At 46.4% G+C, this 16,560-nt stretch overlaps 1 protein-coding gene across 2 annotated transcripts in view; it reads left to right on the forward strand.

Moving 5' to 3' along the window:
- MYO7A (myosin VIIA) overlaps window positions 1-16,560 on the forward strand; it is a 93,055-nt gene that overhangs the window by 19,516 nt on the left and 56,979 nt on the right. For both annotated transcript variants that reach the window (XM_044450164.1, XM_044450165.1), the window contains exons 12-13: window positions 4,209-4,344; window positions 8,949-9,055. In XM_044450164.1, coding sequence (XP_044306099.1) covers window positions 4,209-4,344; window positions 8,949-9,055 — 243 coding nt within the window. The remainder of the gene's footprint in view (window positions 1-4,208; window positions 4,345-8,948; window positions 9,056-16,560) is intronic.

Raw genomic sequence — 16,560 nt, forward strand, 5'->3', positions numbered from 1 at the left:
AAGACAGAAATGTAAAATGTGGGAACAGAAAACAGAAACGTAGACTAAAATACCTGGGAAAGTAGGAAAGTCTTTGGGGTTGGAATCGGAACAGCTGAACCCAGGGAATCCATTTGATTCCCAAGCCCAGCATGAATTCCTTCATATCCCTAGTCTTGATGATAATGCAAACATAGAATCATAGAATACTAGAGTTGGAAGGAGGTGTGAAGGTCATCTAGTCCACCCCCTGCTGTTGTAGGACACAATTTCCACCATCCCACTCAGATGGCTGTCCAGTTTTGCCTTGAATGTCTCCGGTGTGGGAGAGCCCCCCACCTCTCCAGGCAGCTGGTCCCACTGCCCCATTGCTCTGACTGTGAGGAAGCTCTTCCTGATGTCCAGCCTGAATCTGGGTTGTCGCAACCTGACTTGATTATTCCCTGTCCTACATCTGGCATCAGCAAGAAGAGAGCTTGACCTTCCTCTCTGTGACAGCCTTTGAGGTACATCTTGTAGTGAGGTAAAAGCCAGTTGCTATTATCATTACATAGCATTTCATAGCATGCCTCTTCCTCTTGTGAGCAACCCAGCCTTGCTTACAGAGCTCCCCTTTATCCTCACAACAACAACCTTGTGAGGTAGCTCAGGGTAAGAGTGGGTGACTGACCCAAAGTAACCCAGTCCTGGGTCCCAAGTCCAGCACTCCCCCCTCCCCCACTACACACACACACACACACACACACACACACCACTGACTTTCCAATTTTCAATTCAGGCCAAATGTAAGAGAATGGAGCTTCCTGCTAAGTTGCAATTCAGGGATTTCCGGAAAGAATTTCTCTTTGAAATCCTGTTGTTTAAGAATGGCTGCTTTAAGGTTAGTCTGAGAAGATGGGAAAGGGATCCCGTTGGCTTCTGTGGAAACTTACAGCGCAGGGCTTAGCAAACTTTTGGGGCCAGAGGTACCGTTGCCTTGTGGGCACCGGCACTGAATGGCTGCCATGCCATGGTGCGAGTAGCAAGCGGCGAGTAAACGGCAGAAAAGACCGAGTGTAGAGCTGTGGTAGGGGCTGAGTCTCAAAAAGCTAAACAGCTCCTGTGAGGTGTTCCACACCACAGAAGCTGCTTCCCAGAAATCCTAATTGCTGGTAAGAAAAGGTCTTCATTAAAAAGAAAAGTCGGGGCAGTGGGGCACCTCGGCGAGCTGGGGGGGGGACCCTGTGCCCCTGGCATCACACCGCTTGCTCCTGTTAAGAGTACTTAATCCTTAAAGTGTGTGTGGTAAGTTTTCAAAGCCTACCCGTCAGCTGTAGGAGGGAGGAGTTCAGGAGCCCATTTCTGCTGTTTTTTCTACTTCATTTTATTCTCCGGGATGTGCATTTCAGCACTAACCTGGACCCCAAAAGTCCAAAGTAAGTCCCAAAGAGTTCTATAGAACTTACTTCCACGAAAGTGGTGTGAGGCTTGAGCTCAAATGCATCTTTGTATGCATATCCATGTGCAGATCGAATACTGATTTTCGGCGCCGGGTAAAAACCTATTTATTTGAATGGTATTTTAAAAACTAATTTTAATGTTCAACAGTCATTTTTATTTAACTTACTTAACTTACAGCTTTGATAATTTGGTATTTCTCATATAGAGATGTTGTTTTGCTCTGTTTGTTTTAATGATTGTAAGATGTCCTGAGATGCCATGCAAGTTGTTGTTGTTGTTGTTAATAGTTGTGAAAATGCGTCCGACCGATATCGCGAACCATGGACAAAATTCCTCCAGGCCACTGATGGCGAAACGTTTAGAAGCCAAGTAGCCCAAACTGCAAACGAAAACAGACTTATTTGTCAAAAAGTGCCAACAGTAAATCAAACCTGAAAAGTAAAGTTTTAGTTTAGAAAATATGACTCACAGGCAGGAAAACAAATATCTATATATAGACACTATTTATATAAACCTAATATATTTAAACTAAATATCGATATATACACACTATATATATAAACCTACTCTGGTGCACACCCCTGACCCTAATATAAGGCTAAAGAACCCTTGAAAATAATGCGATTTGGAAAAAGCCTTGAGTATCTTTTTCTGAGCAGCTCAACATTTCTGCCCCTTCTAAACACATTCCAGCCATCAGAATCGTGCCAGGACGCCTCGTTTTCCGAACCCTAACCCTGCCCTGGTGCACGCCCCTAACCCTAATATAGGGCTAAAGCTCCATGGAAAATAATGCGATTTTGAAAAGTCTTCCTTGAGTAGCTTTTATTGTGCAGCTAAACATTTCTGCCCATTCTAAACAGATGCCTACCTTCAAAATCATGCCAGGATACCCATTTTTCCAACTATATCCCAGTGATGGCGAACCTTTTAGAGACCGAGTGCCCAAACTGCAACCCAAAACCCACTTATTTATCACAAAGTGCCAACACTGAAAGAGACCTGGAAAGCATCCAGGCAATATATATATCTCCTTGGCAGTGCGCTGACCATCCATGCCAATGCGCAGATGTGTTGTGGCTAATGGGTCGCAGATTGTGACATCATTGCCTGGCACCAGTACTCCTTTCTGAGCGTGCGCATGGCCCCTGTTTCTGCTGTTCTCAAATGCTTGGGTGCTTGGGCGATGCTGGGGCCACTTGGCTCATGTGTTGACAAAGAGGGATCTGTGTGTCCGCTGTGGCACATGTGCCACAGGTTCGCCACCACTGGTCCTGGTCTTCCTGTCCATCCCCCGGAGACCACTTAAGTTCACTCCGACTACTTCTGTGACTCCATCCAGCCACCTCATTCTCTGCCGTCCCCTTCTTCTTTTGCCATCTATTGTTCCCAGCATCAGGTTCTTCTCCAGGTAGTCCTTCCTTCCCATCAGGTGGCCAAAGCATTTGAGTTTCATCTTCAGGATCTGGCCTTCTAAAGAGCAGTCAGGGCTGGTCTCCTCTAGGACTGACCGGTTTGATCACCTCGCGGTCCAAGGGACTTGCAGGAGTCTCCTCCAGCACTGCAAGTATGCCATGCATAATTAACACCTTATGCCATGCATAAGGGATGGCATATAAAAGTTTTAAATAAAATAAAATAAAATAAAATAAAATAAAATAATGGTTCTTTAACCTGTCAACGAGCTTTCCAACTCTTCCTTCCACCCAAGGGTTTTTCTCTTTGATGTGGATCCACTGATCATTCCCCCTGCCCCACCCCCAAAAGAAAGCCCAAGGGTGATCCAGTTCCGATCAGATGGACGGAGGGCTTAGGATAATTGGTTCACACCCACAGGGTTGGACTCCAAGGATTTAGGGTGAACACATTATCCCTAATTCCTCTGCAGCACTTGATGACATAGGATAAACCTTTTAATGCTTGTGCTATATCATTTCAGAACTTTATGTTGAAGCTCTTTCTTTGCTTTTTCCCTTATTTAAACTTTATATTGTATATTTGGCATTGATACTTCTGTGAGTGACCCAGAGAGTTTTGGTTATTGGGTGGTATGCCCATCACGTCACTTAATTAGGTTAGAGTCCGTGCAGCGTAGGGCCACAAGCTTGGTGGTCGGTGCCGGGTATGGGGTATGAGGCGAGACTGAGGGAACTGGGCCTCTTCAGCCTGGAGAAGAGGAGACTCAGAGGGGATCTGTTGGCGACATGCAGGTATGTGAGGGGGTCTCACATGGAGATGGGGAGAGACCTGTTCTCCCCTGCAGAGGAAGGCAGGACGCGCTCCAGTGGAGCCAAGCTCAGGGAACCCAGGTTCCATTTGGATGCCAGGAAGCACTTCCTGACGTTAGGACCCCGAGGGTGTGGAATGGGCTTCCACGGGAGGTGGTTGGGGTCCCATCAATGAGGGTGTTCAAGGACAGGCTGGACATGCACATGGTGGGCATGTCATGAGTGGAGCCGGCTGGTGCCAGAGGTCAAACTAGATGGCCCAGGAGGCCCCTTCTGACTCGCTCTGTTTCTATGTTTCCGTGTTTCCGTTATTTTCAGCGCCAGACTAAAACATTTTTTATTTTCCCAATGTTTTAAGATCTGATTGTTTTAATTGGGGTTTTATTATTGGTCAGAATTTTTGAGATTCTGTGTTTTATTTTACATTGTTTTATTGTTAAACCATTCCAAGACCTCGGTAAGGGTTGGTCTGGAAAAGTTTTAAAGAAATAGAATAAATAAATATGGAAATGCAATTGATGAATCATGCACTTATGGGCCATTTTGCTTTAATTAATTCAGGGCACAGATGCCACCATGCTGCACAAGCTGAACTCCCAGCATAAGCTTAACACAAACTATATCCCTCCAAAAAACAACTACGACACCCAGTTTGGCATCAACCACTTTGCTGGCGTCGTGTACTATGAAACAAAAGGTAAGCGGAGGTTAGTTAAATATCGGAAGCAGGACTAGGTTATGGAAAGGCATGAATGGTATAATGAAATATGGAATATGGTGATTAATGATGAACTGACAACAGAAATAAAAATTTAAAAAGGGTTAATACAAGCAAATACATATAATGAAATTTGGGGACATTTTGTAAAAACAGTATTGATAGAAGGTAAAGGTTATAAGCCCAATCAAGATTATATGAATTTTTGGAGGGGATAGGGATATAACTGAAGTATATTATATATTATTCATTGTTATAATATATGAATTAAAATGGAGGTATTATTGAAATAAAAATTTAGAAAGGGTTAATACAAGCAAATAAATATAATGAAATCTGGGGACATTTTGTAAAAGCAGTATTGATAGAAGGTAAAGGTTGTAAGCCCAATCAAGATTATATGAATTTTTGGAGGGGATAGGGATATAACTGAAGTATATTATATATTATTAATTGTTATAATATATGAATTAAAATGGAGGTATTATTGATCTCCTGGGTGGTGGGGGCACTGTATTATTTTCTTTTTTATTCATTAGTTGGGCTTTTGTGTGTGTTATGTTATTCATACTGTGATGTTCGTATTTATGTATTTTTTTTCCCTGTATTTTGAAAAAATAAAAAATGTGGGAGGAGGTAAGCGGAGGTCCACAGATGGGAGGCCGGGTCCAGAGCTAGGGCTGTTCTAGACAGTACATTCCTTGTGCTGTGCTAGTAATCTGCCCTGTACAGGTAATCTCTGTACCTGTTTTCAGTTCCATCACAGCATTGAGGTTGGGCTCCCGCTGAAGAGCAAGTCCTTACCTGCTTTTCCGCCCCACAACCTCTAGGTGGAGCAATATAGCGTCAATACACCAGGACATGGCGCACCATTCCCCCACTGTAATTTCATAGCCCATTTTCCTGGTTCTAAAAAATGCCTGGGAAAGTGCTCTGAAAAAAACAGGAGTACAAGTTGATAAGCGCCAGTGAGCAAGAAATCACAGGCACACAATGCATGCCTTGTGTACAAAAGGAGGTACCACTGCTCTGTTTGCTAATGTTTTGCGTTAAGATGGTCCGAAGTTCATCCCAGTGGAAAGGGTCTGGAAGCAAGCAAGAGGGGGAGACTGCAGAGATGATCGTGGGCGAAAGGGACACGTCTCACAGCCAGAGGGCAAAGGCCAACCACTCTATCTGTCTTCAGAACAAAAGAACATCCATGCTCGGTCACCTCCTGGAAAACCAGCTGTCCACAGGATCCCTCAAGCAGGATGGGAGCACGAGTTCTCCCTGCCCAAGCAACTCAGCAGCCGAGGTGCAGAGGCCTCGGAGAACGGCTGTAGCGCGTAGCTGGCAACCTTCCTTCCCCAGCTTGGTGCCCTTTAGATATATTGACTGCAACATCCACCATCCCCAGTCGGCCCTCGCTATGCTAGCTTGGAATGGTGAGGGTTGTATTTGGAAGGCGTTTGATTATTAATTAATTAGTATTGGTATCCCACCTTTCCTCCACTGTGGGACTCAAGGTGGCTCCATGTGATTCCCAGGAGGTCTCCCCTCCAAGCTCTGGCCGGGCCCAGGCCTGCTTAGCTTCAACATGGTGGATGCCCGATGTGCCTTTGACCATACCCTGGGGAAGGCTGCCACAGGGTAATTCCGCAGCACCATCAACAAACCACAGTTATGTAAGGTTGTGGGGAATAGGAACTCTGTGCAGCAAGGTCGGTGAACCTCTATCAGCCGGTGGGCCAAGTTCCATTAGAAGAAGCGCTCAGGGGCTTCATGCCCGCATATTTTACAGTAACTTGTTACTGCCAGCAGCTCGACCTTCAGAGAGGCATTTCGGCCTTTTATAATGTGGGGGAATTGCCCCTGTGACAGGAAACAGTGTGGAAGGGCAGCCACAGAAGCCTTGGGGAACGGGAACAGAGAACAAGGTTGCCAAGAAGTCGCAGGAGCGAGGGAGGGGCCAGAAAACCTGAGATGACCAAGGAAATCGCTCTGAACCTGGGGGGGGCGCAGGCTTTGGGTGAGGAGGGAGAGGTGGCTGGCAGGTGTCAGATGAAGGGGAGGCATAAAGCAGCCTCATACGGCTTCTACGTGGTTGGCAGCCAGAGGTGCCACCACACGGAAGGACCCGCGTTGAGAGTGGGGCTTTGTAGCCCATCCAGCTTGAACAGGAAGGGCTTACAACTCCCTGGACTAATTTCTTGTCAAACATTGTTTACGAGGCAGTGTGGCCTAGTGGTTAAGACTGCTGGACTGGAGTTCTGGTTCTCCCTCCACCATAAGAACAAGTGAAGGGCCCCGCTGGGACAGACCGATTTCTAACTAGTCCAGCATTCTGCTCACACAGCAGCCAACCAGCTGTCCACAGGAGCCCGCAAGCAGGACACGAAGGCAGACGCACCCTCCTACCCATGCTCCCCAGCAGCTGCTGTACGTAGGCATACTGCCCCTGGAGCTGGGGGGCAGTCAGTAGAGAGTCTTTTCCTCCGAGGATTTATCCAGTCCCCTGTCAAGGTCATCTTGATGGGTAGCCATCAAGATGTCCCGTGGAAGTGAATTCTGCCATTTGGCAATGAGCTCTGTGGAGATTTTCTCTCTCTGTCCCGAATCTCCCATTAAGGATCTGAGGAATCTGTGTTGGAGTAGCAATCCATCAGATTCTCTGGGCTCAGCTCCCCAGAGTCCAGGTTCTTGCTGCCGGGGATCCACCTTCCTGGCAAGCGTGCCAAGTGTTTGTGCGAGTGCACACCCGGCATGGATCCTGCGCACACAGTACACGAGCGGCAACCCTCTTCCGTGCGTGTGGCTTGCAGGCTTTCCTTCTGCTGCACGTGCCGTGGAAGGAGATTGCCGGATGCACAACTGGGGTCTGGCAACAGTTGGACTTCCTCTCGGCTTGCAGGGGCTGAGCACAGAAAAAGTCTGAGGAATAGTAGCAAGCCAGATCCTGACGGGATCGTCATGACCTTCTCTCCCAGAAAACAGTTTCATGGCCTAGGAAACAGAGAAGCAGAGCGAGTCAGAAGGGGTCTCCTGGGCCATCTAGTCTGACCCCCAGCTGCAGCTGGCTGTGCTCATGACATGCCTACCATGTGCACGTCCAGCCTATCTTTGAACACCCTCACCGACGGGGTCTCAGCCACCTCCCAGAGAAGCCCTCAGGGTCCTGACTGTCAGGAAGTGCTTCCTGGCATCCAAGCTGAACCTTGGTTCCCTGAGCTTGGCTCCATTGGAATGCATCCTGCCTTCTTCTGCAAACGAGAACAGGTCTCTACTCACCTCTGTGTGACACCCCTCACATACCTGTATGTGGCCAACAGATCCCCTCTGAGTCTCCTCTTCTCCAGGCTGAAGAGACCCAGCTCCCTCCATCTTGCCTCATATGGCATCCCCTGCAAACCGGCCACCAACCTTGTGGCCTGTGCTCCCTAAGCAGCTTCTTGGGAAGGCCTCAGCAGTTATAGGTGCCCTATAAATACATGTATAAATAGATAAAATGAAATGTGGCATCACCGATTTGCACAAGGACACTATGATACCCAGTGTCTTTCCCGAGTGTGCTTCACACGGAGTCCGCCTTTTTCACGGCCCCTGCACCGTGGACTGCCCTTCCCACTGAGCTGCCCTCCGCAACCCCAAACTCCTTTTGTGGGTAGCTCAGTTCACACCAGCTCATATCTGAAGTTGCGGCTGCTCGTCTCAACATGCCTTACGTTACCTTTGTGTACACTGAACTGCACTGGCCCATTTGATACCCGTCCTTCTAGCCTGGGGATTCGTTGGGTGGGTTTGGGCCAGTCGCTGACTCTCCTCCTGACCTACCTCACAGGGTTGTTGTTGTGAGGATAAACTGGAGAGGAGGAGAACCTTGTATGCTGCTTTGGGTTTTCGCAAAGAGAAAGCAAGCTGGCATATAAACCTTTTTATTTAAACAGTATTTTAAAATCAGCGACTTTTAACGTCAGTCACTCTTGTTTTGTTTTGTGATTTACTGTTTTGTATTATATATTATTCTGGTTTAACTTCTTTATTAGACATTGTCGTGGTTTTATTATTTATTTATTTATTTATTTAAAACATTTCTATGCCACCCCCATCGCAACAAAGCCTCGGGGTGGCTCACAAAGGATACATAAATACATAAATAATAACAGTATAACAATTAGAAAAAATTCTTTTAAAAAATTAGTTTTTTAATTGTTCTTTTAAACATTGTATGCCATCCTGAGATTTTTATGTAATAGGGCGGCTTATAAAAGCTTTTAATAAATAAATATAAATGTGACTCATGACAGTAGCGGTGATGACGTAGCTTGAAAGGCCACTCGTGCTTCGAGGACTAGCATTAGGTTGGACCACCTGTGGTTCTTTGTCAGCATTGTTTGAATGGGAATTCGTTTGTTGATTAGAAGGGCTACCAGGGGAAGGATTGTGACCACCTGGGGAACCCCCAGGAGGGGGCAGCTTGGCTGCATCTCAGCCCTAAGCCTTTGAGATGGGATGGGATTCATTTCCTGCAGCTCCAGGCTGCCCGTTTGCCATGGAAAGCCATGTTCCGTGGCTCAGCTTGTGCTGCTTTTATCTCCCTTCAGGGTTTCTGGAGAAGAACAGGGACACGCTTCACGGGGACATCATCCAGCTAGTCCACTCCTCGCGGAACAAGTTCATCAAACAGATCTTCCAAGCTGATGTAGCAATGGTAATAAACCTCTAGTAAATCAGGTTTGGACTGGGGTGGATCGTTGGGCATGGAATAAACCCTGTGGGAACGTGTATCTGACACAGTAAGGCTGAGTTCTGGTCTGTTAAAACCAGTGGGGGAAGTTAATCATGACCAGCTTCATTCCTATTAATGTAAGTGAGTTTACTCTAAAGCATGATTAAGCCTTGATCTGGTGAAGGGAATAGCAAATAAATTGTACAAAGCAGAGAAGAGTCCACTTAAATTATCCATGCATAATCTCATCCAATTATAACAGAATTCACGCTCATAGGTTTAAATAGGAAGAGAATGGATTGAATTCAACACTTTCATTTACTTTGGATGTCAAGAGCTCAAGAAGGGCTTCGTAGTAGTTCAATATTTTTCACAAATTATGCCGTTAGCGGCAATTAAGAAAGCTACAGCAGGAAGTCCTTTACCCTTTCCAATTCAGTTTTCTTTGATACGTGTGCTCTGTTTCTTCATCATGACTTCCACAAACAAACTTATCTCATTCTGGCTAATTAATGTTTATGGAGAAGCTTCAATGATTCCTCTGACTCTTGCCCCCTTTTTTTGCATTTTCACGAGCCAATTGTCACTGAACGCAACACCAATTCGCTTCTACAGTGCTGATAGGAACTATCTGTGTCATATAAATAAAACCACACCATAAAAGTCTTCCACACTGGGAACTTCTAGCACATGGAAAAGCAGGATGGACCCTGTTGGTTTAAAATGCCCCTTTAAAATGAGAGAGTGAATGGAGTAAGACCAAGGGCTAGAACAGCCAAGGTTCAATTTAGATGCCAGGAAGCACTTCCGGACAGTCAGGACCCCGAGGGTGTGCAATGGGCTCCACGAGAGGTCGTTGAGGCCCCATCGGTGAGGTGTTCAAGGATAGGCTGGATGTGCACATGGTGGGCATGTCATGAGCGGAGCCGGCTGGAGCTGGGGATCAGACTAGATGGCCCGCGAGGCCCCTTCTGACTCACTCCGCTTCTATGTTTCTATGTTAATCAATGGGTTGAACAAATCAATCAACTGAAAAATATTTGGATTGGCTGAGAAGAAGTGTTGGAGCAGAATATTTTCAATGAACAATCTACAGAAAATGGAAAATTCCATCTTAGAAGAGATGTTGTCTGTCGCGTGGAAGGGGAAATGTATTTACTAAGGCTTCCAGCCTATGCCCACTTACCACTTAATGAAACTTAGCTTGAAGAGACGCATCTAGGATTGCGCTGTTAGACAACGCCAGTAACACGAGTGCACATGGTCTAAAAATGAAAGACAAGCTTCCTACAGAACTGCGTATTTCTCCTTCATGTGCCTATTAATTTGCTAAACCTCATAGCTTTTTCTGTCTAAGTGAGCATAGGGTTGTGCCCTAAGAAGTCTTTAATTAGGGGACAACTATTCTTGAAACGTAGAAACTGAGCAAGTCAGAAGGGGCCTCCCGGGCCATCTAGTCTGACCCCCGGCTCCAGCCGGCTCCGCTCACGACATGCCCACCAGGTGCAAGTCCAGCCTATCCTTGAAGACTTCCTTAACATTCATGTTGCATTCCTGGTTGAATCATGTGTGTATGCTCTAGCATGTAGGATCTTCTTCATTCACTGGGCAGGTGTTGTCGCTCATGGAGGCCTGCGCTCCAGAGATATTCAACATAGAAACAGAGTGAGTCAGAAAGGGTCTCCCGGGCCATCTAGTCTGACCCCCGGACTAGATCTTTCAACCCAAGATCAAACCTCAATTTCAGAGAAGCGGTTGAGAGCTGCATTCCAGTTGTGGATGGTGACAAAGCCAATGGAAGGTTGACCAAGGGCCCAAGAGGCAGTGCTAAGATATAAACAAAATTTCTTATGGTTCTTAGTTGCAACTAAGCTTAAAGCTGTTCCGGAGTTTAGCTTAAAGTCAGTAACTAGGCCTTAGAGGAAGTTTTCTGAACTTTTGGAATAAGGGAAACTGCAAAAGCTGGGAAATTGCCAAATGTTCAATGCTTGGGGAAAATGTGGCAAGGCCAAGGATTCCAGGTGGCCTGGAGTTGGGGGCCATTTAATCCTGGCCCTTGCACGATGCTGGAAATCCAGATGGTAGATGGCTGCCTTGGCTTCCTGCACGGAAGAACCCACCATGCTGGTGGGTATGGGTTCCACTGTTGGACTCTTCCTGCCATCAAGCCCAAGACTGGCAACTTTCCCCCCAGATGTTTCAGCCGGCAACTCCTACCCTCCCTCACCATGGGTTGACTGATGGGAATTGCAATTCAAAAGCCAAATGGAGGTTCACAAGTTGTCCATTCCTGGTCAAGAAGTTTCTCCTAAGGTCCAGGGCAGCAGCTGCTTCTGTCTGCCATGCGCCTGGCACAGGCCTCTGCAGATGTATCTCCTTCATCGAGGGGTTAAAAATCAGGCATACTTACAGTGTCCCTGCAAAGGTGCCTCCAAAGCACATGTGGGCAAGATGGAGAACTTCCAGCCAGAGGGCATCTCAGAGGAGCAAGAGGACCAGCAGAACTTCAGCTTCAGGGTTTCTGTAGCCTTGATGCTTTGCCTTCCAGTGGGATGGGCTGCTTAAAAGGGAGGGCAGGAGAGTCAGGTAAGTCTGTGGTGTATCCTGGGGCTAAACATAGCCTCTGGTTGCAAATAGCTCTGCTCTATGGTCCTGCCTGATAGCTCACGTCATCTTCAGAGGCACTTCTCTGGGTACCATCCCCCAGAATGGTACAGCTGGCAGAGAGCAGGGGGAGAGCTTGCTTTGCAGTGGCCCCCATGCCTGGGGTGCCCTCTGCAGTGAGATGCCCTCAACTTCTTCACTGCGTGCATTCAGACACCAGGCCAAGACTTCCCTCCTCTTGAATCGTCAACCGGTGCCTCAGATTATTCGCTTTACTGCTGGGTCTTTGACATTGTATTGCTTTAATAATGGCACTGTCGTATTTATGGATAAGGTTGTTTTAATGCTGGTCGGTTGGTTGTTAGTTATAATTATTGCGAACCTTCCCATGGGCCCTTCCAGTTAAATGCTATATAAATTCAGTGAATAAATTTGTACTGCTGCTGAGCTCTTGCAAAGGACTCTGACTTCAGAATTCCCCTTCCCACCAGTTCAAAAAATATCCCGTTATGCACTCATTCCTATCTGCCCAACGCTTGGAAGGTCAAAGGGAGGCCTTTGCCAGGAACATTTATCACTATTCATTCTGGGAAGGAAAGGGAGTCCTTGTCTATAAGGTCACATGAGATCAAGTGGTCAAGATTAGCTCTGCTTGTCCTTCAGCTCTTCCTCCGCTGTATTACTATCTCCCCCTTTGATGCCATTGCTGATAATTTATTGTTCCTTGAAAGGTTATTTAGAGTTTTACACTGACTGGGTTCAGGGCAACACAGTAACCCTCACTAAAGGATTAAGTGTGGGTTATTGTTGACTCATGGGTTATTGTGTTATCTGAACCCAGCCATGCTAACAAGCCATGGCTTGTTAAGCACAAACAGCCCATGAAGAGAAACCATAGTTTGGCTTGTGAGTGGTGGATTGTTCGGCATAGTTGGATAACTCAGTTGGGTTTAGACAACATGTTTCAGCCCAGGGTGGATTACTGGGTTGTCTGGACTCAGTGAGAAAAGATTGCCCCTTACAGCTTGATACACGCAAGGTTATATGCTTCTATTTTCCGTGTTTCCTTCCCTCCCAATATGATATCGTTGTTCTGTGCTGTCAAGTCGTCTCTGATTTATGGCAACCCTATGAATGGGAGCCCTCCAGATTGTCCTGTCCGTGAGACCCCCATTCCGCTCTTCCAAGTTCAAGGCTGCGGCTTCCTTGATGGAGTCCATCCAACTCCTGTTTGGTCTTCCTTTTCTTCTCCAGCTTTTCTTCTCCAGAGGGTCTTGCTTTCTCATTAAGTGCCCACGACAGCCTCAGTTTTGCCCGTTTTGCTTCCAGGATGAGTCCTGGCTTGCTTTGATCTAGAACCCACCCACCCACCTTTCCATCTGTCCAGGGTTCCAACCAAGCTCTCCTCCAGCACCAAGTTTTGAACGCATCAGTTTTCTTTCTGTTTGCTTTCTTCCCTGGCCATCTTTCACACCTAGATGGAGTGATCAGGAATGATCTTGGCCTCGGTCAACCATGACACTGCCTTACTTTTGATGATTGTTTTTCTAGTTCCCTCATTGCTGCCCTTCCAAGGCTGGCCTTCTTTGCACTTCTTGGCTGCCGTCTCCCTTTGAGTGGATGACTGAGCCTAGGGATGCGACACCGACATTTTAAAAAGTTACCACTTAGACATGTACATATTGATTTGCCATGTTCTGGTCATGGATAGATAGATACAGGTACCCACAATGGACAAGTTTCCACCCACCAGATTTGTGTGTGTGTGTGTGTGTGTGTGTGTGGTGGTGGTGGTTGGGAATGGATGGAAAATGTCAAAAGGAAAAAAAGAAGGGATCAGAAGAAAAGGAAACTGACATTTCCCATGGAAAATGTCACCAAACGAGCACACAAATGTAACTTGCAATGCGGCTCTTTTTAAAACACTGCCCAAGTTCTGCCAGTTTGAAGGCAGGGTGCAGCTGAAGCTGCTGCCCAGGAAAGTAAGACAGAAAAGTTGGCCTAAATTGGAAAGTTAGGGCCGCGACATCCTTACATGGCAGAGAAGATGGACAGGACAGTAAATAAGGAAGGAGGCAGCTCCCTGGCGTAAGAGGCCAGAGGACAGCTGTTTACCAACACATCAAATCCCTGCTCTGAATGGCTTAAGGTCCAGGTCATGAAAGTGTGCCAGGAGTATAACCACGAAGGAGGAATAGCTGAGCTGACAGAAGTCCAAAGTCTGATTAAAGGGATTGTTAAGGGATCAGAGTGATGTGTATTTAGGTTCCCAAAAGAACATCATGCATTTGTTGTTATTAGAATAATCTCATTGCAACAGTGCTTTAGTATTTAAGAACCCTCTTTTTTAGGTAGCTTGGGTGATAGCTTCTCTTTTAGTCCGTGGGCCATAATCTTAACTTTTTTATGGTTAGTGGCCTGTGTGAACAGATTCTGGATGCAAACCCACCCCTTATTACACCAGACGTAGAACTGCCTATTTGCCAGGTTTTTAATTTTATTTTTTAGTTCTATATACTACTTGTTTTCCTCTTGGAAGGAACCCAGCATGGCTTGGATAGCCCTGTTCCTTTCTATTTACCTCACAATCTTGTGAAGGAGGCTGAGAGTCATGGACTGGAGCAAAGTCACACAGCCCTTGTGGGTATTATATTTTTGATCTGTGAATTTTTGGATCCGAAGAACAGAAGATCAAACACCAATATGGCATTTTACAGTTGATGTTTATTATTGCATTGACCATCCCACCGTGTTCCTTCTTCCAAAGAACCCAAGATGGCTTCCGCGCTGCTGCTCCTGCTCCTGGCATAGAAATGTTTTAATAAAGAAAGAAAGAAATAAAAAATATCCTCACAACATCCCTGTGAGGTAACCTTGCCGAGAGTCTGTGACTGGCCCAAAGTCACCCAGGGAGCTTCATGGCCGGGTGGGGATTAGAACCTGGATCTCCCCATGCCCCAGCTCAGCATGCTAACCACTAGTCCTCACTGCCTGTTACAGAGCAGCCATCACATTGGAACTGAAAATACCCTGATGCAGCTGCTTGTTAGGAATAGCTTGGAACTCCCAACATGGTCATTCCTCTTTTTCACTTTTTTCTATTCTCTGTCTCTCTTTGTTTTTTTCCCTTGCTCCCCTGTAGTTTCTCTGTGGCTATGCGTCCAGCACTTTTGGCCAGTCACCAGTGCTCACTCTGAAGGTAACACCAGTCCAAGATCTCCCCTCCTCTAGCATGCTTTCTCCTCCCCTCTGCCGCGGGCTTACTACTTTCCTTGCGTCGCTTCCGACAGGCCTGTCCACGGGTACACGCAGGCGGGTCTCAGGAAAGCAAGGCAGCTTCTGTGTTTCCTGGGACAAAGAGAGCCACTGCACTCTGCAGGAAAAGCTGAAGAGAAGGACATCCCAAAGTCTTCTGGGATGTCAGAGCATTTTTCTTACGGATGAAAACAGAGCTTGGCCCTGAAGGTGGTGTTGGACTCCAGTTCCCATTATCCCCTGCCACTGGCTATGGCTAGGGCTAATGGGAGTTACAATCCAGCAACATCTGGAGGTCCATGAGTTTCCGTTCTTGGATGAAAGGCCAAAACTGGAAAGCCGAGACATTTAGAAGAGAAATGTGAAAAAGGAAAAATTCAACCCCACTTTCTCTCCCCTTCCAAATGCAGTTGGAATAAAGAATGGGCAAATTATATTTGCTTGTCTTAAAACTGAACAAATTTGGAGGTGTGTGTGGAATTCTGTCTTCCCCAATTTCCTCTCCAGTGCTTTTTCCAGGTGTTCACCTCTCTAGTTCAGAAACAAGGAGGCTGGGGTGCCTCTTCCCCTTACGAGAACTCTCAGTGTAAGAGTGGGTTCCAGGCGTGCGGGAGACCAACAGCCAACGGGGCCAGAGTTTGTATCTGGATATATTGATGGCAGTTGTCGCGAGGAGCATTTTTACTCAGTTTTGGCAGGTGCGTTAGTTGGGGAAAGCAGTTTGGACAACAGCTGGGCATCCCTCACTTAGCTGCCACATGCTCTCCATGAGAACCATTCCGTAACTTGCACAGGTACATTATGCCGGTATGAGAGCTCTGGAAGGTGTCGGGGCTCGGAAACACGCATCAGCTGTGATAGCCTCTGGCCCATTTCAAGGTGTGATTCACACTGCCGATTATCACCTGGAAAGCCCTTATTGTGACTTAGAATACCTAAAGGACTGCCCCCTCCACCAGTACAAAGCTGGCCGCCCTCTGCTGTAATCAAACGGGGCTTCCTGGCATGACCCTTAACTTTCTGTGGCTTGGAGAGCAGGGCCTTTTTGTTGTGGCACCCAGGATGTGGAAGTACCTGCTGCGAGAAGCTTGGTTCTTTCCCACTTTGCCAACGGTGTATTTACTCCTCTTGAAACTTGGCGTTAGGTGCCTTAGTGCTGTTGTTACGTGCTGCCAAGTCCTCTCCATCCAAAATGTCCTTTCCTAGACAGCTTTGCTCAACTCTTGCAAAAACAAACCAACTGCTCAAAATCAGTCACGGTTGTCTCCAACCACCAACAATTTTTGATTAAATTATAACCCGAATAAATCTTGTAAGACCCCTGGGGCCTGCTGCATAGCATGTGTGTGATCTTCTGCTGGAAATTATATTATGCATAGAGGGGGTTGGCACATGGGAAAAAGCAGCATCTCTCTCGCAGCTGCAGCCCATGGTGGGAAGAGGGATTATATTATTATTATTATTATTATTATTATTATTATTATTATTATTATTATTAGAACATTCCTATGCCGCCCCTTGCCGAAGCCTCGGGGCGGCTTACAACACAATAAAATACAATACGATACAAAAATAACAATATAAAATTAAAATTAATAATATAAAATAATATATATATATATATATAT

Source organism: Varanus komodoensis, unplaced genomic scaffold, assembly GCF_004798865.1.
Source record: "Varanus komodoensis strain SLA01 unplaced genomic scaffold, ASM479886v1 scaffold63, whole genome shotgun sequence".
Lineage (NCBI taxonomy): Eukaryota > Metazoa > Chordata > Lepidosauria > Squamata > Varanidae > Varanus > Varanus komodoensis.